Below are 27,774 nucleotides of genomic sequence, written 5' to 3'. Positions count from 1 at the left end.
TGTGGTTGCGTTTTTTTTTGAGACACCCTGTATAATTTTAAGGCCGTAAGGGCTACCAATTTGTTAAAACGCTCAATTATCAAGGCGGATGATTGCCACAAAGGTTTTATCTCACCGTTCAATATTATGTAGTTTTCTTCCGATATTTCAATACTTCCTCTAATCGCAGGTAAGTATACAGAAAATAAAACATTTAATAAAACTGTCAACAAGTCATCTAGTGCAAAGCAGTCAAGGTTGTTTCTAAGTCATCCATTTCAGAAAACAATAGTGTTGCTTTGAAAACACTTAAACCATATGAATGTATATAGGGATGAATCATCAAAGAAAACACAGCATTATTATGGCATGGCTATTCAATTTATTTGTAAAAGGTCGAGCCAAACAAAAATTGCATGATTAAACATGTTAATAATTACAGAGAAATCCATTGAGTAAAATATCGCTACCCGCGTAAACGTATGAACCGAAACCCTAACATCAAATGTGTAATGGTTGAACGAACATTATTTTCATTATCCAAAAATTAAGGTCCTTGTAATTATTATTTATAAATGTATACAAGCAGTTTGGCACAAATGTGTTTTGTTTTATACTAACATAACCCTTATTAACATAACTGCATAGTCGTTCGTTCTCGTTGAATTGTGCATGTTCACTAATACGACCGGACCCAATCTGACCATTTTGGCCACTTAATTGAAAGCGCCCTTAGGCACGGTACCAATTTTAGCTGTGCCGTGCCAATAAATTGATACACTATTAAATTCTCGTGTTCAGAGGTGAATCCCTGCACGACCAAGTAGCGCTTCCTTTAAGTGGACATTTTTGGGAAGCTGTCCAGGTCAACTCGCGCTCATATTGTAGCCAATTAGCGCCCAGAAAGTTTGTCAAAATAGAAATCCCCATTTTGTCGTATTAAATCAATTATATCTTTTGTTATTATTTAATAGAACCAATCAAAATCTCGTGATCAAGAACTATAGCTGGGACATAAATTTGAAACCGAAATAAAGTATATATCAAGGGATAATAATCATATTATAAAGTTGTTTAAACTTTTAACTGGGAAATGTTTTTTGACAACTAGTCCCAGCTCTTTCGCAAGGAAATAAGAGAAAACGATATTCCAGTGTTTTAATAGTTTCATATAGGTCAGTTGGTGGATTAATTAATAAGGATTTTAATCTCTATGGGATTAAACGAGGAGGCGTATTTGGGTTTGTCTTGGGAAGGATCGCTGTTTACAAATTTTCCGTTTGAACATTTCATTTCACTTTTATTGCTTTGTTTTATTTTAATTTGAAAACCGCATTGTATTGCAAATCGTGCATAATTGTGTGTTTCATCACTTGACTGAAACCGTCGTAATATTTAACATATCTTTTGTGACGTCCATTAGTCTCAACTTACATGTCGAGCTGCACGTCGAAGCAGAAATAATTTGTAAGAAATCTTTGGATTTATAGAAAAAACCTCATTCATGCTACAACCATGGCTAGAGCGAGACTTATCTTTCGTCAGGTATGCAAAATATCAACAAAATATATTAAAAATTTGGAGAAAACTCGAAATAAAAAATAATATACGTAATAAATTATTGGCTTAAATATATCATAAATGCCTGCCTTGTTGTATTCTTTTGGTTGAGAAAAAGACGGACAGTAAATTTCGTAGAAACTATATTATCTTTTACTGTCAAATTCTGTTGTTTATTGCAACATTTATATGTCACTAATTGCCACATTTTAAACTAATTTTGGGATCGTTCATTCAAGCTGTTAGACTCTCAATCTTCAACGTACAGTTACATTCTTGGATGTGCAAATACCAGAAAAGCTGTAATCATCGACCCAGTTGATACAAAGGTTGGTATAAACAATACTATGCTTATTACACAAAACTCCACTGCCAAGGAATTGGCCCAGCTCAAACAAATTCCAAATTTAAGACTCAATTGAGTTTATTTCACAAGACCTGATAAACCCCCCTAATATATTGTTTCAATTTGTAAATGAATTAATATTAATCCTGTTCAACATGAGTAAATTGCAACTTACTTTTTAAGGCATTAACATGTTGTATACAACTTGTGTTTTATTGCTGTATTGAAATTACATTATAATAATTGGATGTAAGCTTGACTTAATTGTCATTATAGGCCTCCAGAGATTATCAGCTACTTAAAGAGTTAAACCTGGACCTTCAATATGCTGGTAAGAAAAGTTAATTTATTAACTATTATTAAGTATTATAGTATATATTATTAGGTTGTTCTAGTGCCTGATTTTTATTAACAATATTTTGACTTAAATGGATAACAATATTTGTATTAACAACTTATATATGCACCATGACCCTCAACATGATCTTCTTCTCTAGCAAATTCTAATTTTTTTTACCTATTAGCTTCTTATAAATTGTTTTAATCCCCACGAGCAAAAATTTGCAAACAAATTCATTCAAATTTTAGCAATAGGTGATTTCAATAGTTTTGGGACACCGTGTTGATGAAAAGTTATACATACTTGAGAACGATGAGATGAGAACGTACATGTTTATTGAATTGTGCATGTTAAATTTGTATTCACACCTAGTCCATTTTTTTAGTAAACACACATGTGCATGCAGATCATATCACTGGCACAGGGTGGCTTAAAGCTCTCTTTCCAACATGTCAAAGTGTGCTTTCAAAAGTTGCTGGGGGACAAGCCGATATTCTCTTTGAAGATGGACATATAATAGAGTTTGGTGACCATGCTCTTGAATGTAGACTCACACCAGGACACACAAATGGTAATGAAAATAGATTAATGATAGATTATTTATTAACCTGTTTGCAGAAACCCAAGTCCAAACTTTAATCAAAATGTGCAAATGATTTCTAAAGTAAAACTGAAAATGACATTTGATATGAATATCTTTTGTCAAAATGTCAAATATATAGATTTAAATTAAAAGATGAACCATGAATACTGCAAAGCCATTATCATGAATGAAATTTTTCCTGAAAATTTTTGCTCAGGTTGCACCACGTATGTTGATCTTGCCAATGAAATGGCATTCACTGGAGATGCATTGTTGATACGAGGTTGTGGGAGAACTGATTTTCAGCAAGGTTTGTTGATGACATTGCTCGTGAAAACATATCTTCGTTTCTTCAACAGCATCAACCTGCTTGCTTTAGAGGACTATTGGGATCCCTATGTTTCCAGTTATGGGGATCCCTATGTTTCAGCTATGGGGCCCATTGGGATCCCTATTTTTCCAGCTATGGCGCCTATGGGGATCCCTATGTTTCCAGCTTTAGGGCATATGGGGATCCCTATGTTTCCAGCTATACCAACCAACTCTCCACTACACTTCAGTGAAAGTGTCTTTTCTTCTATATTATGAAAAAAATGCAGAAAAAGTCAAAATATGTGTTAAGATAAAAGTTTTTTGTATTTTTATAACAAATTATAAGTATTGGAACCGAAAAATTTTCAACTGAAAAATGGGTTTTATTTCACAAAAAGTTCCCGTCCCGTCCTTCGACCTTTCCCGCCTTTTCAGATCACCTGGACGATTATAGTTATATATACAGACCAATTAGAGATCTATTAGGAACCCAGACTGCTCTCCAATCAACTCGCACCTTCAATATGCCAACGTTTCGTGTTGAAGATTGAAAGAAAAACTCTTCTATCTTCTTAGGTAATTCGTCAGAACTTTATGATTCCGTTCATAAAAAGATATTATCTTTACCGTCCGACTTTCTTCTTTATCCTGGCCATGATTACCAAGGTAAGCTCGACCCTAGTCTTGTCTCAGTTGTCTGTAAACCAGGCACTTAGTTTTCTGAAAAATACAAATTGTTGAGCGCTTTGAAAATCATTGCCATTGGTTTTGAAATTATGACTACTTGAAAAAACTCGAAATGATTAAAAAATAGAATATTTGCCCCTCACATGAACGATTTGCTGTGATTTCACGCAGAATTTTCATCTTTTGAATGATGTGATCAAATGAATAAGTTACGAATTTTCAAATAAGGACGCACATATGCACAGAATATTCATAACTATTCACTGGAATGCAACTGTCAAAAGAAGAAAATCGCAGCAAAAATCGCCCGTAAAGTGGCCTCAACACAGTAGAAACCCTTAAAACCGTCAAATGTTTTCGGCACCATGAACTGAGTGGTTTAATTTCCATAGGTTTGACTGTTACTACCGTTGAAGAGGAAAAAGTTCACAATCCGAGATTGACAAAGAGCAGGGAAGAATTTATCAAAATCATGGAAAACCTCAACTTGGATTATCCGAAGAAAATAGGTAATTACTTAAGCCAGGGGGGGTGTGCTTTGCCCTACGTATGACTTGCGATTACTATTCAAAATGCAGGCGACACTAATGTAAGACTCCCTTCTATAGACGTCGCACTTCCTGCTAATTTGGTTGATGGCACAGATCAGGTTGACGAAAACTTGGTCAGACAGATACGTCATGGATAAATATAGTAAGTTGATATATTTATGACTTAAAAAATCTTATCTTTGGGTCTTTAGTTATCTTTGAAACCAACAGTGGCGTAGCCAGCCTGACGATTTTGTCCCGCTATGTAAATTTCGGGTTATTATAATTATTCATGTCTTTAGAAATCTATTGTTTTCACAGTCAGTGAACACGAAAATATTAGCATAGCGGGACATATCGACAGGCTGGCTACGCTCCTGGAAACCAACGGTTCTATATGTAGAGTATAGCGGAATTACATGCACTGATGAAGGCCCAAGTTAACGGACCGAAAGCTTTGCAGCATTACTATATACTTACGTGGTGTACCTACAAGCTAATTTACTTATAATATGATGTCACCATGCCAAATTACAAGAATTTTAGTAATAAAACTGTTTGAAAACTTGATTGCTGTAGGCAACCTCGCACCCAGGGTTTTATCTACCCTTGGTACAATGTGATTAATAAGTTGAATATCTAGCAAGCTGAAACCCATCAGGTTCTTCTAGATTTTGGAAGGTCATTAATAGAACAATAGATAAGAGATCTTAAGATTGACGTTCACAGCAATACGCTAACCGTCAGCGGCAAACCTCTAAAGTAATGGTATTTCAGACTTTAAACCCTATACCGGTTTTCGACAGACATTTCATCCTTCAATTTTCATAAACAAATTATCCCAAGATTATTGCAAAAAATGCAAGAATATTTATCACACAATATTAATTACACAAATTTAGGTTTGCCATTTGTGGTTCGGTTGTTGATTTCATGACCAATACCATATAATAGTTTTCTTTTTGGAAATTTATACTTTTTTTTTTAATTATAATTGCAGGATATTTGTAATGCGAGAAAGGTTTGCCTTGCATTTTATCAATAAAATATATATATATAGTGACTAAATGCATGAGAAAAAAACTAAATAAATTTATTTTGTACAAAAATGCCAAATGACCCTCAATTAACCCCAATTGAAATACAAAGGGACTTTCTAATTCATTAGTTTGTGGTTAGTTCTAACATCAAAGTAACTATCATTAACTACATATCTTGTGGCAGATATTAAAAAATATATCGTCCTAGGTTTAACAACAATAATAACAGGCAGTTTCGCCGTTAATAACATATTAAATGCCTTCCCATGAAATTTAAAGTGATATGTTTTATCACAGAGATTTGCCACTTCATACGAAATACTGAAGTTATGCTTTCTACTTAACATCAACAGACATCCCTCTTTATCAACCAATGTCACTTCAGTTTCCGCTCCGAACGCGCTGCGAGTAGCTAGGCTTCGGAGAGCGTCGGAAGCGATCGTATCTTTGTTATCAGTTTTCTTCGCGCATGCGCAAAGGCTAACATCAACACCATCGTCAACGCAGTGTAGGTAACGGCTGTACAGACTCTGCCTGTCGTATTTGATCAGTTTTGCACTGGCAATGTTCTCATCTGGTAGCAACGGCGTCTCAATCAAAACTTGAAATACTTCGACTCTATTTTGTACTGCAGATTCTACAATTAGATCCATAGTGACACTCAGTCTCTTTTCAGTTTGTTTCTCGATGTTGTTCTTGGTTTCCAGGCCCCGTAGCCGTATACACGAGCCATAACCACTATTTTTGTGCCCTGTGCAAAAAAAGATCACCCAATAGGCGATTTGCATATAGCAGAACTTTATGAAAGATTGAATGTGAAGTCTTACCTTTCATAAACTGTTCCTGCATCACGTTATTCAGTTGTCCTAGAGCAAACTCGGCTAGCCAAATATGGCGCTGCGAATTATCTCCAACTTTATGATCCCATCCTTCACATTTACATCTCGTCAGGGGGGTGAGAGGCAGGTTCTCACATGTACGATTGCTAGGCAACACTGATAGGATACCATTGACCCGGTAATCATCTGACTGCATTTTGACTGGATTGTTTAATGCCATCAACATACGATGTATATCGAGAGTCGTGAAGAGTCGTTGTTGGTTTTCCACCAATGAGCGCACCTTATTTTTCCCGAGTATGCCGGCGACATTTTCCGAGAATAAGACGAACATTAATGGATTTGAGAGCTCAAACCGGCCTTCTACCGTTTGGGAATATTTTGTTCGCGTGTGACCGTGGTCTGATAAGATTATGGTCAGCGTGTTTGGGTCACGTGCTAGCTGAGTGACGTAAGTAGCCAGGCCGACGTCGTCGTTACGAATGCGTGTGCCATAGGAGGTGTGACCGGTGACCAGATGAAGGTAATGGAGGAGTGGGAGCGAGTCTTTGTGCTCCCGGATTGATCTAATGGAAACAATCATAGAAACTTGATGTCAATTATCGAGTCAGTTAATTGAAGTTTGTGTTAGGACAAATTTTATTTCAGTTTGAAAACAAACGCCACAGCTGAAGCACCTCGGAATGAATAAAACAGAAAAATTGGTTGCGAAGTGTTGTTAATTATGGAAATATAGTGTTTCCGAGTGTAACATTTTTTACATATTTGTTTTAAGTGCGGAAGAACGACCACTTTGGCTCAAAAATGATTTTAAAAATACTAAAAAATAACAATAACTAATATAACGATGCTTCGGTAATGGTGCGGTTTCCACACTCTACTTCAGAGACCTTTGAATGTATCGTCAAATTTCCAAAAGATGATGAGAAACACAGCCGCTAGTTTTAAGCATCTGATTTCACTTTGTTTAAAAAACGTCTCTGACTTTCATCCCTGTCGGGATACCCGCTAACATTTCACAACTAAACTTGGCAGTTTTATTTATTTTAAGCTGGCATTTCTTACTGCGGAGTTAGATTTCTTTGACTAGGTCAAAAATTTGTCTAAACCTTAAAGCTGTTATGGTCGATTAAACAGGCCATTGTCACTAACCTCAGGTAGTCGAGATGATATTTCAGATAGTATGTGCTAATATAGTCACCATTGAAACAAACGTGCTTTGGACGATCCATATCATTGGTTTGACCATACTTCTTTACAACTTCACAAGTGAAATGTGTCAGTCCAAAATCATCAATGTGATAATGTTTCCATCTTTCTTGCAATTGTTTCCACCTTAACGGGAAATTCATGACTCTCAACAGGAAAATCAAGATTCTGAATGGGAAAATCATTATTCTTAACGGGAAAATCATGTGGGGACTTGTGCTTCTAAAAAGTAAAATCAAGTTTCTTCACAGCAAAATCATAATTCATGGTAACCTCGCGTCCAGGGTCCATTTAACACTTTGGATAATTCACTGCATGCACTTTACCTCTTCGCAAAGCCTTCCCTATCTGTGAGTGTGGGGTGCCTCTCCACGTCGGTCAGCATCAACCCCCACAAGTCATACCAACACCCTTCCTCCTGGAACATTGTTTGATAACCATTTTTCTGATATTCACCAAATAAAACAGATATTCCCAGCGGTTTAATCGATTTTCTCCATTTGCTACTGAACTCTTTATATACACCTGAAGACAATAAGAAAAATGTTTTGGTTTGTGGAAGACATTGAATAAAGAGATCAAAAAGACTAAGATTTTATAGATATTTAATAAGAAGGGATAAAGAAGACCTAGAACAGAACTCATTTTATGGTTGTCCAGAAAATGAGGCAAGCAAGAATGATAGTTGGAAATATTTAATAAAGATGTCAGGAAAGAGAGTAAAGTGCGGTGGGCGTTGTCGTTAAGATGTGGGAAACAAGGTTGAGATATGATATGGAATGATAAGTGAGCTGGTCGGAGACGAATGAAAGATTCTGCAGTCAACTCTGTGTCATCGTGGAATATTACGATAAGAACTGCGCTAATAGGAGCTTTTACCTGCGGTCACTCCAGAGTAGAGAGGTCTACAATTATCCATTGTGTGTTGACTAACGCTCTGCAGGAGCTCAAAATCAAGCACTGTAGCTGGAATACTTTCGTTGTATACTACATGACGTAGTGCTTCTATAGTCCGTGGCATTGACCGATAAAAGTGTGGTCGAGAGATTGAATCTATTAGTATTATGTTCACGTTAATCTTTTTACTTTTCTTTTTACTCTTCTTACTCTTCTTACTGGATAATTTTATTGTTCTTGGAAGAGGGAGAACCTGCCTCAAACTGCCGCATTGAAGGAATACGAAATTGAAGCCATTTTTCATACTACGTTGAATAATTTCTTCGATCGTTTTGTCTGTGGGGGCGTACACCCAGCTCGTGGCCCTACCGTAGGTTGCGTCCATCTCCCCGATGTATGGTTTGCGTGGGAAACAAATCGACCAATCACATTCCAAGTTATAATTTTCTGTACTCCCATTGGCTCGAAACGTACACAAATCTTTGTACTTGAATTCTGTGCATTGCTGGGGTGGAAGATCACTTGCAGAACCGTAGATCTCGTGAGCCGTTTCACAATCCTTTACATCAGGCCTGTTGAAAGAGATGAGTCCATTTAATTGACATGAAAGGTTACTTCTTTCGCATTACAAAAACTGAGGCGCCATATTTCCATGCATTAAAATTTGCCCGCGAGTGAATACACCATTTTACGCGAATGAAATTCGTGTTTGCATATCGAACAGTGGCGTATTATCTTAAAATATCGTAGAAATATTTTATTGCTCATTGACTGTTGAATCATAATAACATTTGTGTAGCGGGACTAATTAAGAGGAGATTTATTATGTCGTGTATTTTGGCGCGAAAACGTTCGAAACAAAATGTTTTCGACGTACATTCAAATATCACTAAGTTTTAAACAGCATTTGGTGGTTGCAAAACACCAACTGCTACAAGAGTATTTACAACGCCATTATACCATTAAAAATGAAGTGAATACATTCAATACAAAAGTAATTCGCCCGCAATATTGGCCAAAAAGGGCCTGCGGAGGAGGTAGAGTTCACGAAATGTTTCTAAAATATATAATTTCATTATCGCCTGCCATGCATTACCTGTGCGGTTGACATGAAATTCCAAAATAGTCGTTGGGATATCTGCTCTCTTTGATTGGCTTACGCACTCCCAAATATGGGCACGGGTCGTCCTCGGGGAATATTCCCTCTCTCTCGATATTCAACAACAAATCAGTCAAGATCTTATTTTTCTTCTTGTATTCTTGCTTCGTATAAAGTTCCGGCCGTTCTTTATTGCGATTTGCTAAATTAAGATTAATATAGTCAAGAGATTGTAAATTCAATTTTTTTCTGCCAAAAAATAAAGCCCTCCATCGTTGGAAAATTTAACACGCGCAAAAATTTCAGTTTGAAACCTGCAAATTTCAAAGTTTATGGCGTATAAAAATATTATGTCGCATATTATATACAAACATATACACTTGTTCAAATTGTTAATTTTCTATTTCAGTTCTCTGGATGTAAGTATATGTCAGTCTGGGCCCATCATGTGCTGTTTATTATAATTATATCATGATTAACTAGTTACCTTTGTCATGAACATATCTTTGATGAACGTGTAATATCGTTTTTTCTATGAAGAGTTAAGACTTGATTAGAGAAAATACGTCTTTATATTTAATATTTTTTTAAAAATAAGCAAGGATCATGATAACTTATAAAGAGTTATAAAGCTGTTGGCCCAGGGAAAGTTGTATAAAAGATAGTTTTAACTGTATTTACAGTAACGGAATTGGCCAATCAGAATCAAGTTATATATAACTACGATTTAAGGTGGTACACCACAAAAAGATCATTTGCATATTTATAAAATTAGAAATATTGAAATATGTTGAAGTAGAGTGGTATGATTGTTCTAATTCTAGTTCGCAGCACAGACATTCACGTGCTGAGTTCGCTTCAGCAGTCGTTTCGGAGTTTAGATACACGTCCGAAAAGAAAGAATTTTTTGCGCAATCTCTCAAAAAACTCTCCCTCCGTTCTACCATAAAACTAAGCTCTAAAACGACTAAAGCATACTTGGCACACTGATGTCTGTGCTGTGAACTAGACTCGAAAAAACACATATTAAGTATGTTAAGATATTTCGATATTTTCATTTTATAAATATACAAATGACCTTTTTGTGGTGTACCACGACCTTAATGAAACAAAATGTAGTTAAGATGATGTTAAATGCATTTAAATACCATATGATAACCATGGATCATACCTCTGAATTGATCTGCTAATGGTGTTATTAAATAATAAACAAACACACAAAAAACTACCACCAACAATATTTTTGATTTTTTCTAAAACGAAAAGAAATGCGCTGTAATCGGTTTCTACGATCACAAAAATATCAAAATATATACGGTGCCACCTTTATTTTGAATTGCGAATATACAAAGCAGTATTAGTGCTCAAAATAACAATCGTGTTATCTCCGGTCAACCAAATGACTAACCGGTCAACTCAACTACATGTTAGCTCGGTCAGAATCGGTTTATAATCTGATGCCCACGATTTTTCATATGCTACTTAAACACCGTGAAATCGCGGAACTATATAATCATGTTTTGAGACACAGAATCTCAGGTGTGTCTTACAGTCGTTCAATCGTTAACCTATATAGCTATATTACCCTATCGCTTTTGAGGAAACCACCGTGTGAATTTTCTATCTAAGCGAATTGTTAATAAACATGGTTTGGCCGGCAAAATAAAAATACGACCGGTCAAGAAGCTCGTTAATTGACCGTTAATCGACCGTTATTTTGAGCTTTGCAATGCATGGCTGAGGTCTTCCTGATTTAAATATGAGTTGAAACTTACAGTAACAGAAAACATTTGTTTTTTACCAGATCTTTCTTGCTGCAAGAAGAGAATACATATATGTAATGTGTTGAATAGTAGTTTGGTATTAAATGCTCTTAGAGCGGGTAATGTTTTTATTATTTTTATAAATAGCATATAATTTTCCATTTTGCAAGATCTATATATGCTGACTTTTCGACAAATTAATGCAGTATATCGTTTGGGACATTTTTTGAGAAGCAGAGTTATGTTGCTAGGGGCAATAATTTAGGACGGGAATGAGTGACTAATACATGAGATATATCATTCACTACTTTGCTTACCCAAACAAAGTCGGTGAGTCGCACAAAGGATTCAAATTGATTATACCCTGTGTTGACACTACTGCATGTCACCAGCCACTTTGGTTCCCTTAATCCCTTTTAAAGAAAAGTAAAAAAATCACACAACATGAAAGTAATGCTGAATATTTCACGGGTCATCCAAAGATCCAAAGTTACACTCACGATCACGTAGAACCTTTCGATCACGTATCACAAATTAAATACATGACAATCATGCACGTTTCACGGATGAAAAATGACACTAATCACGCTTCACGGTAAAAATATAGGGACCCAACCTCGTACCCAGGGTCTTTTTACTTCCGCTCCACGGCCCACGCTGCGTCTTTCTACCTCCGCCCCTCCCCCCTCCCTTAGGTTGTATATAGGGACCCTCGTTAACAAAGCACTAGTTGGCGAATGTTTTGTTCCACAAAAATACCAACTATACTTTTTTACCTCGTTTGCTCAGTTCATATAGATACAAGAAATATTTTAGGGGCTGTTTACATGAGCCCGGTTACCCGAGATTCAACGAAGCGTGAGATGATTTTGAGGTATTGAAATGAGCAGATAACATGATCCTGGCAGTCTAATAATCACCACAACAATAGCATGTGCTTGTTTGGTGTCATAAAGACTTATTTCAATACCTCAAAGTCCTCTCATGCTTCGTTGAATCTCGGGTAACCGGGCTCATGTAAACAGCACCTTAGACCTTGGTCTCTAAAAAAGACTTGTCTGATATCTCTCTGTAATACCAACCTCACGCTTGCTTAATATATGTAATATAGCGAGAAGTGTATATTAACTAGCTACTTATTAACCGAGTGTGAGGTCTGTACGGGAAAGTATTGCCTGAGGTATTGCCCGAGCGACGAAGAAGCGAGGTCTGTGCGATAAAAACCGAAGGCAATACTTTCCCGTACAGACCGAACAAACGAGCTTAATAAGGAATATGTTATATGGCTTTGTTAATATTTTACATTTTACAATTAAACTTTTTCCAATCGGGCAAGATGAATTTTTGGGAGGGCAAGATGACTTTTTCCAGCCCGCAATCAACCAATTAGCGTGCGCCGTTTATCTCAGCCTTATGACCCATATCATAAATATATGACATAAACTTATAACGGCATGTTTATCCACTTATTTCACAAAACTCGTATAAGATCATGTGGGCTATAAATAAATTGATTCCAATTTCATATGATTCATATTCAATCTAGATTATAAGATTATAGTCTGATTTATACACGGGCAATTTTTCATTGTTATAAATTTTATGTCACAAATATATTTTGCCAATGTTAGCCTAATACTGGAAGTTTGACACAAATTATGCATGTGGAACTTTGACGGAAATTGTGCCGAACTCTGACGGAAATTGTGCCATAGAAAACGTTTTGGTATAAATAATCTTCCAATAAATTATAAGAACAACATTTTCGCAAATAATTACAGACATCTCATTGTCATTGAAGTATTATCCTCGTCCGGCGATATAAAATGAAAAGGAAATGATTTGTCAAGTTGATAGATAAGTTTTTGTCATATTTTGATTAATGGGGTTTTTTTATGTCGTAACACGTTGATGAATATATATGAAGTTATACATATAATTATAGGAAGAATATGGGATTGGTTATTGACTTATTGTAATTCTGTTATTTTCTATTCGAACATAAATAAATTTTCTTATCAGTAATATAGGAGTTGTTAAGGCTAGTTTCTACTCAGGAAAATTCTCCTTTTGATCGTACAGGACAGGAAAGTTTCCTTTGTATGAACGCCGCCTGAGAACTCACCGACAATATTAAAAAAAAAATTCCCCGTCCGTTCCGATCCAAAGGCGATTTTCCCTGAGTGGAAACTAGCCTTTACGCGGTCTGACTGGCTGAGCTACTCGCAGAGCCATATCATCTCGTATATGCATGTATGGTAGTAATGAAAACATTCAGTAATACCGTGAAAATTTGTGATGAGAATTTAATAAAAGTGACTTCTAATGATTTCTACGTCTACTTTGTTCATTGCAAGATAAGTGGGGTGCACTCCGTAATGTAAACATGCGAACGCTTTGTTTACATTTTGAATCGGTATATTTCCGAAAATATCAAATACTTTCGAATGAAATATTTGGCACGCTTTTAGTTTGCTATGCTTCTAAATAAATATGAGAGAGAGTTTATGTTCAGAAATATACGAAACATGCGAAATTTGAGCAATTTTGAAGCAAGTAGACAACCATTGTTATGAGCAAAACTGATGCGAAGAAGCGACTGTAACCCCCCTTTAGAAGAGCGACAAAAAGTACAAAACAAAATGTTCAATTTCGTTGAGTTGTGGCGCTTGTTCATGTTAAATTACCTGGCGCTTGTTTTTACTTTCTTCGTTCTCTTAAACCAATTATGACAACCTAAAATATTTCCCAAGTTGATCATTGGCTCGATTTGTACCAAATCATCTCTCGCTTTTGAGAGATTTCGCCGCAACAGAGATTTCGCCGAAACAGAGATTTCGCCAAAAGATTGATTATATGCCTGGGTTTATATACACTGAACTATATAATAACTATTTTTCGTCCCCAAAATTGTTAAACTGGATTTTAAAAAACTGGATTTTCCCTCTTCGGTTTTCCACTTGCGATATTTTTCGCGCGAAGCGAATTTATTCTTTTGTATTCGAGCGATTTGTTCCAAATTGTCGCAGAACAAAAGTAAAATGTCGCTTCGCGCGAATATTATCGCAAGCGGAAAACCGACCTTATACAGTATAAACTTTAAATCGAGCGGATTACATGTAGTGTATATATAAATCAATGAAAGGTTGGCTGTACTCGTAACCTGTTCTGGTTTAATCACTTTTGTCCCTACTGTTGAAATATAAAGATCGTCTTACCTGATGTTATCTTATCATCACAATATATCACTGGTATAAATATCCATTATGTTGTGATACGTTTAATATAGAGCTGTTTTATATCGGAGTCCTGATTTTTTTTTCAACGTTGCGCCTTTCAATAGGAACCTGTTCGATAATCTCGCAGTTGCTAGTACTTGCTGGTAACTATTGACAAATTCTAAACAGCATTCACAAGTTGCATTGTTTGTTTTCGAACTGCGACTGAAAACGATAAAACTGAATTCGAAAAACTGATCACTCGTGGTCATGCACGACGTATTGCGTAATTTTCAATCCTTTTTATAGGATGTTCTGACAAGTATATTGTAGAACACCAGCCAATCAAGTTTGATATTTTGAATATGTTTTTGCGTATATAAAGCAGTGAAAGCACCCAGTAGCGCCCTTATATTGCAAAATCCACTCGCACTAGTCGACCACTTGACCACCACGTTTTTAGATACCGCTTTCGAATTCAGAATTTGAGGTACTTGACAAAAAAACCAAGACAACTTACATTCTACCTACACTGGATCCACCACGTTTGAGTTATCTTTTTCAGGTAGTTCAGATAAACTAAGAAAGCTTATCGACTTATCGTATAGAATACCATGTATGATTACTATGATATGCCTTTTTAAGGTAGTTCAGCCAAAGTTCAGCCGAACACAAACTACACTATAGCTTATCATAGAAATGATAGAATACAACCAACACTGGACCAACATGTCAGATATCTTTTTCAGAAACCGCTACGATAGATAATTGCAGAATACCACCTAGTACAAAGGTTACTGCGTTTGAGATATATCTTTTCAGTGACGACAGCTTATTGTGGAATGCTACTTATATTGGACCACTACATTAGAGATATCTTTTTTAGGGTAGTTCAGACAGAAACCACGACAGCTTATTGTAGAACACCTATGATTTTTGGCCCTTTACTAGATGTAGGTAAATTCTAGAGGTTAAAGGGGTCTTAATTTCGAGTGGAATTATAGAACACTACCTACTTAACCAATGACTTAACCAACAAATTAAAGATATCTTTTTTCAGGTAGTTCAGACACAAACCACGACACCACGTTTGAGATATCTTTTTTCAGGCCCGTTAGAGATATTGCTGAGGTATCGTAGTGACGTAACGCCACTATAATCCTTACACTTGTTCTATCATAAGAACGCTAATATCAAGTTTGCGATTAGGATAAATAATAATCGGACACAGATTTATTATCGGATTACTAAATCCAAAGTCCCAGACTTCCACGCGGTTAATTCCAATATGGCGGACAAAGTGGTGGAAAGTGAACCTTCAAACGCCATGGATATAGATGAAATAATTTCAGCATCAAAGTCGAAAAATGACGGCAAATACAAAACTATAGAAGTGAATAAACTAGTTGAACCGCAAACAGACATTGGCAATCTTTTAGTTACAGACATAAATTTGATCGAAACCAAGAACTTTAAGTGAGTATATGTCTCCATCACAACATAAACGTTTGTCGCACGTGGCCATATCGGATGAATGAATGTGTGTTTTCATAGACGAAACAAGGATGAAATCCTCAAGACACTTGCAAGAGACAATACACAGTTTCTTTTTAATGCAATCTGGAAGGTATATTGTTATTCAGAATTTGTCTAGTAGTCAGTAGTGTGTATTTTTGCTTCTAGTTTGCAGTCAACCAAAGTCCCTTGCCTTTGAACAATATTTTAGTCTTTCAGTGGCGAAGGGTTGTGTGAAATTATATCATACAAGTCATTACAAGATATTTTGCCCCCAAGTCATTTTACCATAAGTTATGCAAAATGCATTCTATGTGAACCTCAAGCTGAAGATGCTGTGATGTTGTTTTACTGTGTGCCATATTAGGTCAACTGTGCACCGAAGACTGATTCAGACTGTGGCAAAAAGTAAATGGAATACACCTTGACAAGTAGTTTTGCCCACAAGCCTTCTTTTCCTTTGTTGCTTTGGCACAAGTTGTCCTCTAAGTCATTTCCTCCCAAGTTGTGTCACTGACTCCCAAGTCATTTGCTTTAAAAGATGATTTTCCCTCTTGATAGGAGTTTAAGCTTATGGGTTCATTAGGAGCAGGTTTTAGATAAGTGTTCATAGGCCATTGCCAGTTGTGCACTTAATGTGGAAAATTTTGCAATACAGAAATAAGGTCAGCATCAAATCAGATCAAATATCACACTGAGGTTTTGATGTATGCTTTTTATTGTTTGTTTATCAAATAAAGAATCATTGATTGTGTTCTGAGTATTTGAGCAAGCACATTGCCATTTTGTGGTTGTGGGGCCTTAATATATAGGCATTAGTAAGACGGGTTAAAGTAATTTTAACAATTCTGTGGATGCTGCATAAAATTTGTCAACATCATACCAGTCTGACATAGATGGTTTGATCTCTGGTGAATTCAAGTTAAATAACTTTATTATTTTGTGATTTAACTTTTAGTTGCCCATTGAAAAATCTGAGAATGTTATGGTTGTCAAGGTATATACGTATATATATTGAAGATATTATCAATATCCTGTGAACAAGGGTACTAGCCATGTTTAGGAGTTCCATCATTTCAATGACAATCATTTTTATTGTAAAATTTTTGCCTCACAGATACTCTGTAGGAGTATCAGGGAGTCATTGCTAATGGTCTCAAATTCCTTAGTGCCATTAACTTGACCAACCTGCATTGTGTACTTAGTAATAGAAACTTGTTTATCTGGTTAACTACTAGCCAACAATTAATCGCCTATTCCTGCATCTGTGAGTCGTCTCATTGAGACCTTTGACTTGTTATTAGCTCCCAGAAGCAAGCACTGTGCTTCCACGTGAGAAACCGGTATGTTCTTGCATGAATTTTGAAACATCAACCACTAGGCTAAATGGCAAATGTTCTAAAATTAATTTTTAATATTATGATTATAGATTCCCAAACCAAAACCTCTTACAAAATGGCAAGAATTTGCAAAACGAAAGGTTGGTAAATTCTAAATACATAAACGAATATTATATAGAATTATTGCTCATTTTAACATCAAAAGATTGAAGTTTTGTGATCTTTGGTTGAGAAATTTTATCTTACGTTGGTTGATATACAATCAACATTTATGAGCTGGAAAGTCCACACATAAGTCCACACATTATCTTGCTGCTTTGTTAGGGGAAATATATATATATATATATATCTAAATAAGGAGGTTTTCCTGTTTGCTAGAAGAAATCCTATAGTTGCCAGCTTAATTTTGTGTAGATCTCATTTTGTGGCCTATAGTGATATGTGCACTTCTTTTGACACACTTTTTCCAAGCTAGCCCATCGATGTACAAAAAGTGGGTATTGGGACGGTCCCACACCACCCAAGTTAGTACTAATATTATGCAATATTTGGGAAAATCAAATTTACTTGTAATACAATAAAATTCTTTGGGAAACAGTTACAGGTTCTTTGAAAAGAAAATATTCAGACTTTTCAGTAATTTTCCATTTACGGTAGGACTTTTGGCTGGCACCAGCCCCTCCCCCCAACTGTGAGAGCCCAGGCACAGCCTGGCTTGGCCATTGCTATAGAATGTCTGTAGATGAATATTAGGTCTGTAAGCTTGTTGACAAAGATTTAAACAAAGTCCAAAGAGAATATTAAGAAGAACATTAAGAAGAATATTAGGGAAAAAATTAAACCCACTAATAAGTTCTCGCGTGTCTGGTGTTTTATAGTGAGTTGACTAAAAATTATACTTCGAAAAGAAGATTTTGAACAGAATTCATTTGAACCCGCCCCAGTCTCCTGTCGGTATCAACCTTTTGATGTATGTTTTTCTAATATCAACATTTGGCGCGAAAATGTTTACTAAAATCAGTAAAACGATGAATTTTGTTTTTGTCGCGAAAACCTGTCAAAAATACATCAAAAACCAGCATGAAATGTCCTGTTCACATCGTCCACATTCCAAGATAAAACTGTTTAAGGATGAAAAAGATTTTGTCCGAGAATTCTTTCAATTTTTGATAAAATTAAATGCGTATTTAACGAGTTGGAAGCGGGTGAATGACTCAAAAGTCAGGTATTGTGAAAATAAAGAAATATAAAATGTTTATTTCTTTTCAAATACTCTCTTGTGCCTCTACCAAAAAGAAATTATACATTTAAACTACTTCCTCTTAGCCTAGTCCAATTGTTTTGAACCTTAAGCACGTACATAGGAGCCGAAGGCGAAGTGCATGAATATTATAATAAAACTGATTATTGACTGAGCGTGCATGAGGTCTGTACTGTGAAATATCAGACCGAAGCTTTTTAGTATGAAGGAGCGAGGTCCATGCGAAAAACCTTGAACTGTTCAGAGACAGTGAATCTTGACCAATCGGAATGCAGGGAAATCACAGTCACCTTGAAATTTATACTAAAAATTGGTAAATAGCAAAGCTTTATTCACCCAAGCCAGATCTACCAAGGCTGATTTCCACAGTGGGTGTACAAAAGATGGACAAAGATATAGTACTTAGGCATTGATATGAGTCATTGAAAAGAAATGCAATAAAAATGGTCATTAAAAAGAAATTAATAATTAAAGACCTTGCATGGGAAATGGGAGTTTTAGATCCAATGCTCTTGTCAATAACAACAAATCTCTAGTTTTCAAGTTTTGTGTACAACGGGGAATTTGAATACCAGGATTTACCTGATGCTTTTAGACCAATCAAGAAGCAGGTTGGACATTCAATATAAAAATATTTTTATCTTCTGAATTAGGGAATAAGGAAACAGAAAAGAGGAAGAATGTTATGGGATGAAACCAGCCAGGTAAGTGATCATTTATATCAGGGATGGATCCAGGGCGGTTTTGTATGATGGGTGCTGGCTAGCTGCCGGGCATGGGTTTGGGTACAAGCACTGCCTGTAAGGGATGTTAGAATGTCATTTTGATGCTGGATTGTCAGTGCTTATGAAGAATTTGAACTTCCAAATTCCACAAATATTCACAATCCATGCAGATTTGAATTGATACCCATATTAGCTCTCCTTCATGCATCCTCTTTTTCCTTGGACTAGGCTAAGGTGGGAGGATGCCCACCCCTCCAGTAAGTTGTTCTCTAATTAATAGGTTAATACACATTTATGTAATATTAATAAATTTACCATTATTTAAACATTACTCTTATTCACCGTAGACCTGGAAACCACGTTGGGGTTTCAAACGAGCAAAGGATGACACAAAAGAGTGGCTGATTGAGGTGCCTGGAAATGCAGGTAGGGCCGGTGATTCAACTTTGTGTAACTTGTGTTTTATTTTAAAAAAATTATCAGTTATTAGTAGCATCTTAGAATGTGTAAAACTGCAAAGTTTGCTCGTGAAATGTTCTAACATATAGAATTTTTTCACATTTTATAACTTTCCACAGCTTTTATTTAGTGTAGACCGGGCTGGTTTTCATATGACATAATTCGTCGTAATTAACTTGTCGTGTAACCGAGGTAAAAAAATAACTTCCTGTGTTACAAACTTTCTGGTATGCCCTTAGATCCATATGAAGACCAGTTTTTGAAACGCGAACAAGCCAAAAAAGAACGAGTGTCGAAGAATGAATATCAACGTCTGCGAAACATTGGTAGATCTCAAAAGATGACAGGCATGTGATTTTATTATATTGTTTATGTTTCACAATATTTTATTATTAACTTTGAGGATATCTTTACAGAAGGAACTAAACTGGCTCCCACACAGAAGCCCACTCGAAATCAGGTGTGTTAAACTAACTTAGACATTCGGTGATAAAGCCCGTTCAAACTTGCACTTTTTGTCACATGCAAGTCGCTTCTTTCGATAGATGTAAACGAGTGGTAAGTTACCAATAATCAGATAGCGGGATTCATGCATCAGAGCATTCATTGTTATTTGTTCGTTAGCATCTATTAAAAGACGAAAATTTAATTGGATTTGTCAGCTCAAAATGCAAACAAAAACACGATCATACAAACATGACGTACCCTACAATATGGCCTATTCCATGCCAAGAAAGGCCTCCATGTGCTTTAAATCGCTGTACTTTAATTTGTCACACAACACGTGGGAAAGCTACAAATAAGAATTCAGACAGCGCTTGCAAGAGCTTCAATGACGTAAATACGCATTGTTCTTACGTGTTCGTTTTAGGTCAAGGCAACGATTAATGCTGCCAGGATTTCAACAGCATCAATGGGAAAATTTACTCCAAAACTGGTGAGTCGTTTCATACAATTGCACAGAATTTATTCCGATGAAATTTTGCATCAGTAAATAGTGACATGCGAATATATCGCCACAGCTAAAAACCAAATTGGTTAAAATACCATACCAAATTGGTTAAAATTCTAAAGTTGGTGGCGAAGTTTTGTAAAACGCGGAATATATAAGTTTAAATTTTCAAACTCGAAAATGGTGTATATATCCCGCATTTTGCAATAAATTTTAGTACACCTCTTTGGGAATGCACTTTTTTGCCAAGGTAAAGAATGTAATTGAAGTAGCTATGATAAGTTACATGTACGTCATACCGGTAATGACGTACTGTATGTACAAGTCTGCAGAACTCGCTTCCAGTCTGTACCTATTTCTGTACTGATTGACATGAATAGACGTGGATCGCGTATCCAGGTCAGGCACGGATCAGGAGTACCACGATAGCGGGTATTTATTGATTTTGCGGTTGACTTTCGATTATAATTTCCCAAAATTACCTATGGGGTTAGGTTTCTGGTTGAAGATTAGAGAAGAGATTAGGGTTTGTGTAAGGATAAGGTTATATATACCGTATAGCTGTACCGTTAGTGGTATATAGATGCTGGCAAACAACTATAACCATTCATTCATTCAGATGTCTAACATTTGGGTGTCAACGCCTACACGTCAGCGGGACACTGATCTCAAAATCGTTTTATAAGTAATACCATGTTTTGAGGGAAATTAGCGAATACATTGTCCGACGCCGAATTATTGATTGTTATTGATTGTTAATTGATTGTTAATTATGATTGCCGAGAAATAGTCAGTAAACTCAGTCGCTGAGATAAGTTTAGGTTTTTCTTCTTGTATGGTTCAGTCACTTCAGTGAACTTGTTTACGACTTTTAGTATTGATCGAAGTAATCGTACCTATGGGGCATGCTTTGTACTTGTTAGGGCTGTTTAAGTGGCGGCATTTGCGTTAGAATAGTTGTGTATTATAAAGGTAAATGTGACTATACATGTTTGTTGATGTAATTAAAAAACTGTGAGTCCGGTACACGTCGTACGACGTTTGAAGATTTAGTACACAAAGAAATCCTTTGTGTTTTACTGAATTCCCCAGACAAGGCTATGCAAGGGGTAATGAGGAAAATACCGGGTGTACATCCCTTGTGAGAGAAATTCGAGGCGATTATGGTAAATTACGACAATAAACTAGTAAACAATGCCAGGATATTTTATCTATCACTACATTTATTTATCACTACATTTATTTATCACTACATTTATTTATCACTACATCTTAATGCTGTTGTATAGAAGTAATTGCTTATTTGACGTAGTTTGTCAATAGTATAATGTTATGGAAATACATTTTATTATTTTATATTCTCTTTAAATGACAAAACTGTTAAACCTACTTGAAACATCTTTTACAGTTTTTCGTAACTGTCTTAGTTTTCGAGATATTTAACTTTAAACTTTATTGATTTACCAAGAGTTTTACGACTAACTAAAAATTGGCGGCACATTTTTGGTTCAATTTGACATCTTTAATCTGTGATAACACTTGCTTCCCTTAGGACTGTTTGCCACCAAATCGATTTTTTTTTTCGTTTCTCAGCATCTTAAGTAATTTTGTCATCCTCTCCCAACTGTCACTGCCACATTGATCCCTACCTCCGCCACTACCTTCATCTCCCCTGCTTCCTCCACTCCCCTCATCCTCATCCCCACTATTCCCATCTCTTTCACTTTCACCACTTCCATCCCCACTATTCCCATCTTCTCCACTTCCCTCACTTTCACCCCCACTACTTCCACTTCCTCCATCTCCATCCCCACTACCCCCACCTCCATCACTTCCTCCATCCCCACTACTCCCACCTCCATCACTCCCCCCATCTCCATCCCCACTACTCCCACCTCCATCACTTTCCCCATCTCCATCCCCACTATTCCCACCTCCATCACTTCCCCCATCTCCATCCCCACCAGCCCTACCTCCACTTTTCCCACCTTCACCCCCACTATTTCCACTTTTCCAATCTCCACCCACTCTATTCCCATCTCCTCCACTTTTCCCGCGTCCATCCCCGCTATTCCCACCTCCTCCTCTTCCTCCACCCTTATTACTATTCCCGCTTCCTCCGCTTTTCTCGCCTCCACCACCACTATTCCCAACTTCTCCACTTCCCCCAACTTCACTCCCATTATTTCCACCTTCTTCACTTTCCCTACCTCCAATCTTACTTTTCCAACGTCTTCTTCTTTTCCTACGCCCACTTCTACTATTCTCATCTCCAAGTTCCCTACCTCTAGCCCTGTAATTCTCATCTTCACTTTCCCCATCGCTATTCTCACCTCCTTCACTTCCCCCACTTTCTGCCGTTCCGTTTCCACCGTTCGTCCCGTCTCCACCGTTTCCCCCACCGCCAGCACCACTTCCACTAGGACTACCGCCTCCTCTGTCTGGAATAAAAAAACACAATATTTTAGAATTGAATGAACTTAAAGAACCCTAAGTTTAGGTCTAAACTCTAAAGGAATAAACCGTTCTTAATTTGATGCTGATCGATTAAGTTTAGATTTCATTGGGGTAAGAATATATTTAATACATGCAGATTCTGGTCCTATTTTAATGATATCGCTGCTATAGACATATGCGGTTTATTCACATTTTTGAACTTCTATACCTTTCAAAGTACGATGTGCTTCTGAATGTCGAACAACATTTAGGTTCACAACGCTTCTATACTTTTAAAGCACGTTGTGCTGTCTGAATATCGAACAACATTTAGGTTTGCAGGGCTTCTAAATGAGTATGAAGTTGAACTGTATTTTTTATGTTCAGAAGCTTTATGTTGAATACTGGGACCTGCGCGGCACGTCGAAGTTAAGAGCAGGCGTCTTGTGGAAAGAAGAACTAGCTTCAATACATTTAAAATGAATCAGGATTTTAGGAATAATCAATTCTCCAGATTGCTAACTTCGATCGGAAATCTTCCGATATTTTAACCCTGGTTATAAATTGATTTTCTTTTCATTGCTTCTCGCGAGGAGGTTTCAGTAATTAGGAAAAAATATCGAAAAGTGTTATTTTGCTGTTTTACTAAGATGTATCTCGACTTTTTCGTGTTTCTGTGTAAACAAACGAAACCTCCTAGGCCTAGCGCATTTTAGTCACAATAATTACCTTTTCTCGAGGCTTGAGTTTTGCCAATGCTTGCCGAGGTCTGTTGCATTCCAGTTGACGGTTTTGTTGCATTGACTGTGGGAGGGTTGAATGCTTGCAGAGGCAGTTGCTTTTTCGCCACGTACTTTAACAACATGCTGCTTGTCAGGGCTACCTTGCTGATTCCGGAGAAGAATCTAGATGTGGAAAGATTTGTCTTCACAGCTTTTGGTGTCAGGGACACGCCACCATAATGAAATCGAGTAAACTCGTCTTCATCTTGTCTGTAGTTGACAGCGGGTATCCACTTGCATTTGTTGCTGGGTGAGAGAAATTTCTCTGCGGTTCTTCTCAGATCCGCTATCGTGCTCGTGAATTTTCGCAGGCTTTCCTTTTGCTGCTGGACGATTTTTTTTCGCATCTCGTTTAGACTAAGAGCATTTTCTCGAGCAATTTTCCTCGCAATTTCACGCGAATTGCCAGTATATAGCCAATTGGAAATTTGGCTATACGATGCTGAAATGCCACCTTGCTGATGAACTTCACTTACTACGTTGTCATTGATATACGAAACCTGCCGTTTGATATCATTTCTTGCTTTATTAAGATTACTCGCAATGCTAGTTTCTGCCTGCTGGAGTGCCGACGCTTGGATGCGCCGAATTTCCGAATCCTGTTTTCCACTTTCAATTCGTTTCTTATGTTCTTCCATGCTGTCTTTAAAGCTGTCAAGAAATTTCCCCAACCACTGAACTTTACAAAGTTCTTTTAGACGAAGAAATTCGGGGAAATACTTCCCGATTTCCTCATAATACTTCGTAAAATCCTCAACGAAACGACCTTCGGGGCTATCAGGATCAGGGCCATCGGTGTCGAGATCTTTGAGTTCCCCGTCCTCGCCATGAAACATGGGCATGCAGCGGACAGTAATCTTGACTTCTCCAAACAGCCAGCGTATTGTGTCGCCTGTCTCTTGAACGTCGTATTCCATTGTGTCAGCTTGTATCCATAATCGATGAACGCGATTGTGCGAGGCACCACGACTAGGAATCGAGCGCAACACTTCTTTTAAATTATTGGGAAGATCTTTGAAAAGACCCTCTGAGGTGGGTCGGAGTTGAAAGGGTGGATAGGATTGAATTTCATGACCCATGCTGAACTGCTTTAGCAGATAATCCGTGTGTAACATCGTGAACAGCATTTCCGTTCCTTCCAGCTGTTCTGGGTGGTAGATCAACTTGTTGAAGGGGTGATACGGTGTTTCTTGTGGATCGATGGCTTCTAAACTAAAGAAAGCCCCCGGTTGACTGAAAGATAATCCACCTGCGATGTCTCCCCAGCTGAGAAGTGCCGGCTGTCGATTGAAAATGTTCCAAATAGAGGGTTGCTCCACAAGAACTTTGATGGAAATATCTTTCTTGTCGATTTCCAAACCAACAATACGATAGATGTTACTTGTCGCGATAGCATCCAACAGCTTTCCGTTAACAGTTCTCCAACCAATCTTGTCACGAGCAATCATATTTGATATGAGGCGACGTTGAACCTCATCCCATGACCATCTCTTCTCGGCCAGCAGTGCAGACATGCAAGTCAAACGCAGTCCCCCATCCGTTGGATCCACAATTTCACCTATAAAAATGGTAATTTTTGGATCTATAAATGCCATGGTAGACGCAAGTGAAGTGAAGTAAAGTAATGTTAAAAGTAATGTAAGAGGGAAAGTGATGTAAAAATAATGCGATAATAAAATAATGTAATGTAAAAAAATTAATGTGGAAAGTAATGTGAATTGCGTAAGAGTGGTGTAAAAAGTACCTTGTAAACAGTGATGTAATGTGATTATGTTAATGTAAAGGATCGTGTAATAGTATATTAAAATCCTGCAAAAAACGGTACAAATTCGTGGAAATAGCCTCAAATTTGAACAACGCGTCTGAACCTCTATTACCTCGTTTAAACCACCAGTTTTCGTAATTTTGATAGCGCAATATAGCTTCAGACATTGGACGGAACTCGGCTGGAATGTCATCTTGAAGCTTGAGGAGATACGCGCAATGAAGTTTGGTGGAAATGATATTGAAAAGCACAGACTCTGTGGGTGTCACCATTGGCATTTTGTGCAAGGGACAATGACGACCGACAGCTACAAGCCACTTTATGTGCACCCCAATGAAATTTGCTGTCTCCTGGCCCTGGTGTCCAGTCTTCAAAGACGAGTAGAACTGCAACGCGATCACCATCTTTGCAACGTAATACCGCATGTATGGTTGCGTTGAGAATTCGAAGGCCACCGCTGCTGCGAGATTTGTCAGTTTCGTTATCATCTTCTTGCACGCGAACAGGCACGACTCGCTGGAATTCGAGCATGAGATTTGACGCGTAAACCACTGGGCAGACGTTATGATGGTTAACAACAGCTGAGCTGGGTGTTTGCAAGCAGTTATCAAGTCGTTATAGGCAAAGGCAGCGTCTAGTGGCGTCCACTTCCTTTTTTCAACAAGTGTCTTCACCGCCTTTTCATATTTCAGGAACATTTTCATATCACAACCCTCTACGGTGAGGTTCCCCCATTTGCGGTCATCAATATCAGGTGGATTAATGAGGTCCTGTTCTGTTAATTGAAGGGTCGATAGAAAATTTGAAACTTTTATTCTGGCGACATCTCCGAGAGGCAAACTTGCTTTATCTATGATCAACTTTACAGTAAACTTCACTACGTAGTCGACGATAGGTATGCTGCCGTCATTGGACTGGAAGAGTTCATAACCACTCCAGAACACATCAGCCACTTCATTGATGGCAGCCGTCGAATTGCCTTGTTCGTGCAGGGCAGTAGCCTTTAAGAGTCGCAAAAGTAGTCGACTGTATCCGTTGTAGTTTTCATTCGATTCCTCCAACAATTTCGTCCAGCAGAAATGCATAACTTCGTCACTGTTTTCATCTTTTTCTTCTATCGCAAGAAGCGCCTCTGAAAACGATCCCTTTCTAATTGCTTGCATCAGCTTCGAAAACACCATGGGCGCTTTTTCTTTAATGAACTCATCGCGCTTGCGAAAAAGAGCCAATCTCATTTGAATTGCCTTAAGTTTCAAATTGCGAGTTTCCTCATCCGCAAGGCCATGGAAGCGTTCGATCCAGGTAATGGCGTCTTCGCATAATGCGACTCTACTTATAAAATCCTTGTCCGGTATGACGCTGACAACTTTCAGCTGACTGGCTGCGACGAAGCGTAAAAGGACCGTGCGATTGTCTTTTGTCAACATTCTTTCGTTGAGCAGAATTTCTTTTCCGAATTCAGCCAACATTGTGTATTTTTTGTGTTGATACATCAACTTGGCTTGTTGGATTATAGCAACGTCGGATGGTCGCACTGCGTCTGAAATCCTGTACATAGCAAGTACAGTTTCTGTCATGTTTGAATCAGTTGCGAGTAAAGAATTTCCACGTTCCACCCAGCTCTGAGATTCGTAGATCTTCATTGACCCAAAGCATTCTGAACAAATTGTCCTCAAGTCGAACGATCCAGAAGACGGGATTTTCCAGTATGTTTTTATTAGGCAATTACCGCAACATATTTTATTGCAGGAAAAACATGTCGACGATGTAAAGGAGGGAAAGTAAAATTGTATATACCAAAGCTGACTCGAACACTGTCCACATTTTCGACTTTGATTTATCGCTTGCTTGTCCAAATTTGGTAACAGAACAACCATGGGACAGTATTGGTTAGCCATGTTCTCTAAAACTTCACGATTAGCAGAGGTCTTGTATGGCAATCTTAAGTAATCCAGAATTAGCCTCAATTCCTTGTCCGTTAAAGATGATAAGTCGTACAACGGAAATTTGTTTGTTGACGACAGGTTTTTTGGATGGCGACGTCGTGATGGTCTTGTTTGACAAGCCTCTAGAAGATTTGCTACTTCTGAGGCCGTTGGCAAGGAAGACGCTTCCGGTTCACCACTTGTCTCCTTTC

The 27,774-nt window shown here is 37.4% G+C and overlaps 3 protein-coding genes across 6 annotated transcripts in view; 2 read left to right on the top strand and 1 right to left on the bottom strand.

The window, feature by feature from the left end:
• Window positions 1–1,209: 1,209 nt before the first annotated feature.
• Window positions 1,210–12,054, top strand: LOC114519290 (persulfide dioxygenase ETHE1, mitochondrial-like). Of its 3 annotated transcripts, none has more exons than XM_028539402.1 (9): window positions 1,210–1,524; window positions 1,779–1,868; window positions 2,162–2,216; window positions 2,611–2,796; window positions 3,026–3,118; window positions 3,697–3,786; window positions 4,200–4,316; window positions 4,416–4,500; window positions 11,226–12,054. In XM_028539402.1, the coding sequence occupies exons 1-8, from the start codon at window positions 1,495–1,497 to the stop codon at window positions 4,493–4,495; spliced, it is 741 nt and encodes a 246-aa protein (XP_028395203.1). In that variant the 5' UTR covers window positions 1,210–1,494; the 3' UTR covers window positions 4,496–4,500; window positions 11,226–12,054. The 3 variants fall into 3 exon arrangements, with proteins under 3 accessions (XP_028395203.1, XP_028395204.1, XP_028395205.1); XM_028539403.1 differs by lacking the exon at window positions 11,226–12,054 and adding an exon at window positions 9,831–11,063; XM_028539404.1 differs by lacking the exon at window positions 11,226–12,054 and adding an exon at window positions 5,338–5,528.
• Window positions 5,463–10,695, bottom strand: LOC114519289. Of its 2 annotated transcripts, XM_028539399.1 has the most exons (8): window positions 10,593–10,695; window positions 9,909–9,953; window positions 9,419–9,623; window positions 8,305–8,894; window positions 7,752–7,950; window positions 7,369–7,551; window positions 6,205–6,782; window positions 5,463–6,128 (listed from the first exon to the last, which is right to left on the bottom strand). In XM_028539399.1, exons 4-8 carry the CDS (start codon window positions 8,705–8,707, stop codon window positions 5,494–5,496), a joined length of 1,998 nt encoding a protein of 665 aa, XP_028395200.1. In that variant the 5' UTR covers window positions 8,708–8,894; window positions 9,419–9,623; window positions 9,909–9,953; window positions 10,593–10,695; the 3' UTR covers window positions 5,463–5,493. The 2 variants fall into 2 exon arrangements, with proteins under 2 accessions (XP_028395200.1, XP_028395201.1); XM_028539400.1 differs by lacking the exons at window positions 9,909–9,953; window positions 10,593–10,695 and having other exon boundaries at window positions 9,419–9,759.
• Window positions 12,055–15,688: 3,634 nt separating the features above from the next.
• Window positions 15,689–27,774, top strand: part of LOC114519239 (ribosome biogenesis regulatory protein homolog) — a 53,414-nt gene continuing 41,328 nt past the window's right edge. Inside the window, exons 1-10 of the mRNA XM_028539337.1 lie at window positions 15,689–15,878; window positions 15,957–16,029; window positions 16,876–16,914; window positions 17,222–17,260; window positions 17,347–17,397; window positions 19,172–19,222; window positions 19,591–19,669; window positions 19,942–20,049; window positions 20,119–20,162; window positions 20,574–20,639. Of these exons, the coding sequence (XP_028395138.1) occupies window positions 15,691–15,878; window positions 15,957–16,029; window positions 16,876–16,914; window positions 17,222–17,260; window positions 17,347–17,397; window positions 19,172–19,222; window positions 19,591–19,669; window positions 19,942–20,049; window positions 20,119–20,162; window positions 20,574–20,639 (738 nt within the window). The 5' untranslated portion in view covers window positions 15,689–15,690. The remainder of the gene's footprint in view (window positions 15,879–15,956; window positions 16,030–16,875; window positions 16,915–17,221; window positions 17,261–17,346; window positions 17,398–19,171; window positions 19,223–19,590; window positions 19,670–19,941; window positions 20,050–20,118; window positions 20,163–20,573; window positions 20,640–27,774) is intronic.

This window comes from Dendronephthya gigantea, unplaced genomic scaffold, assembly GCF_004324835.1.
Source record: "Dendronephthya gigantea isolate DGI-Jeju-01 unplaced genomic scaffold, DenGig_1.0 000013F, whole genome shotgun sequence".
Taxonomy (NCBI): Eukaryota; Metazoa; Cnidaria; class Anthozoa; order Malacalcyonacea; family Nephtheidae; genus Dendronephthya; species Dendronephthya gigantea.
Note: the sequence above shows the minus strand (reverse complement) of the source record. Positions and strands in the feature narration are given on the sequence as shown.

Excerpts from the sequence above, each read along its gene's own strand:
- LOC114519290 (XM_028539402.1), top strand. The coding sequence starts at position 1,495 with ATGGCTAGAGCGAGACTTATCTTTCGTCAG. Across the intron at positions 2,797-3,025 it reads CACACCAGGACACACAAATG|GTTGCACCACGTATGTTGAT; the intron begins GTAATGAAAATA and ends ATTTTTGCTCAG. Across the intron at positions 4,317-4,415 it reads GGATTATCCGAAGAAAATAG|ACGTCGCACTTCCTGCTAAT; the intron begins GTAATTACTTAA and ends TCCCTTCTATAG.
- LOC114519289 (XM_028539399.1), bottom strand. The coding sequence starts at position 8,707 with ATGGACGCAACCTACGGTAGGGCCACGAGCTGGGTGTACGCCCCCACA. Across the intron at positions 7,951-8,304 it reads CTACTCTGGAGTGACCGCAG|GTGTATATAAAGAGTTCAGT; the intron begins GTAAAAGCTCCT and ends TATTGTCTTCAG. Across the intron at positions 6,783-7,368 it reads TATCATCTCGACTACCTGAG|ATCAATCCGGGAGCACAAAG; the intron begins GTTAGTGACAAT and ends TGTTTCCATTAG.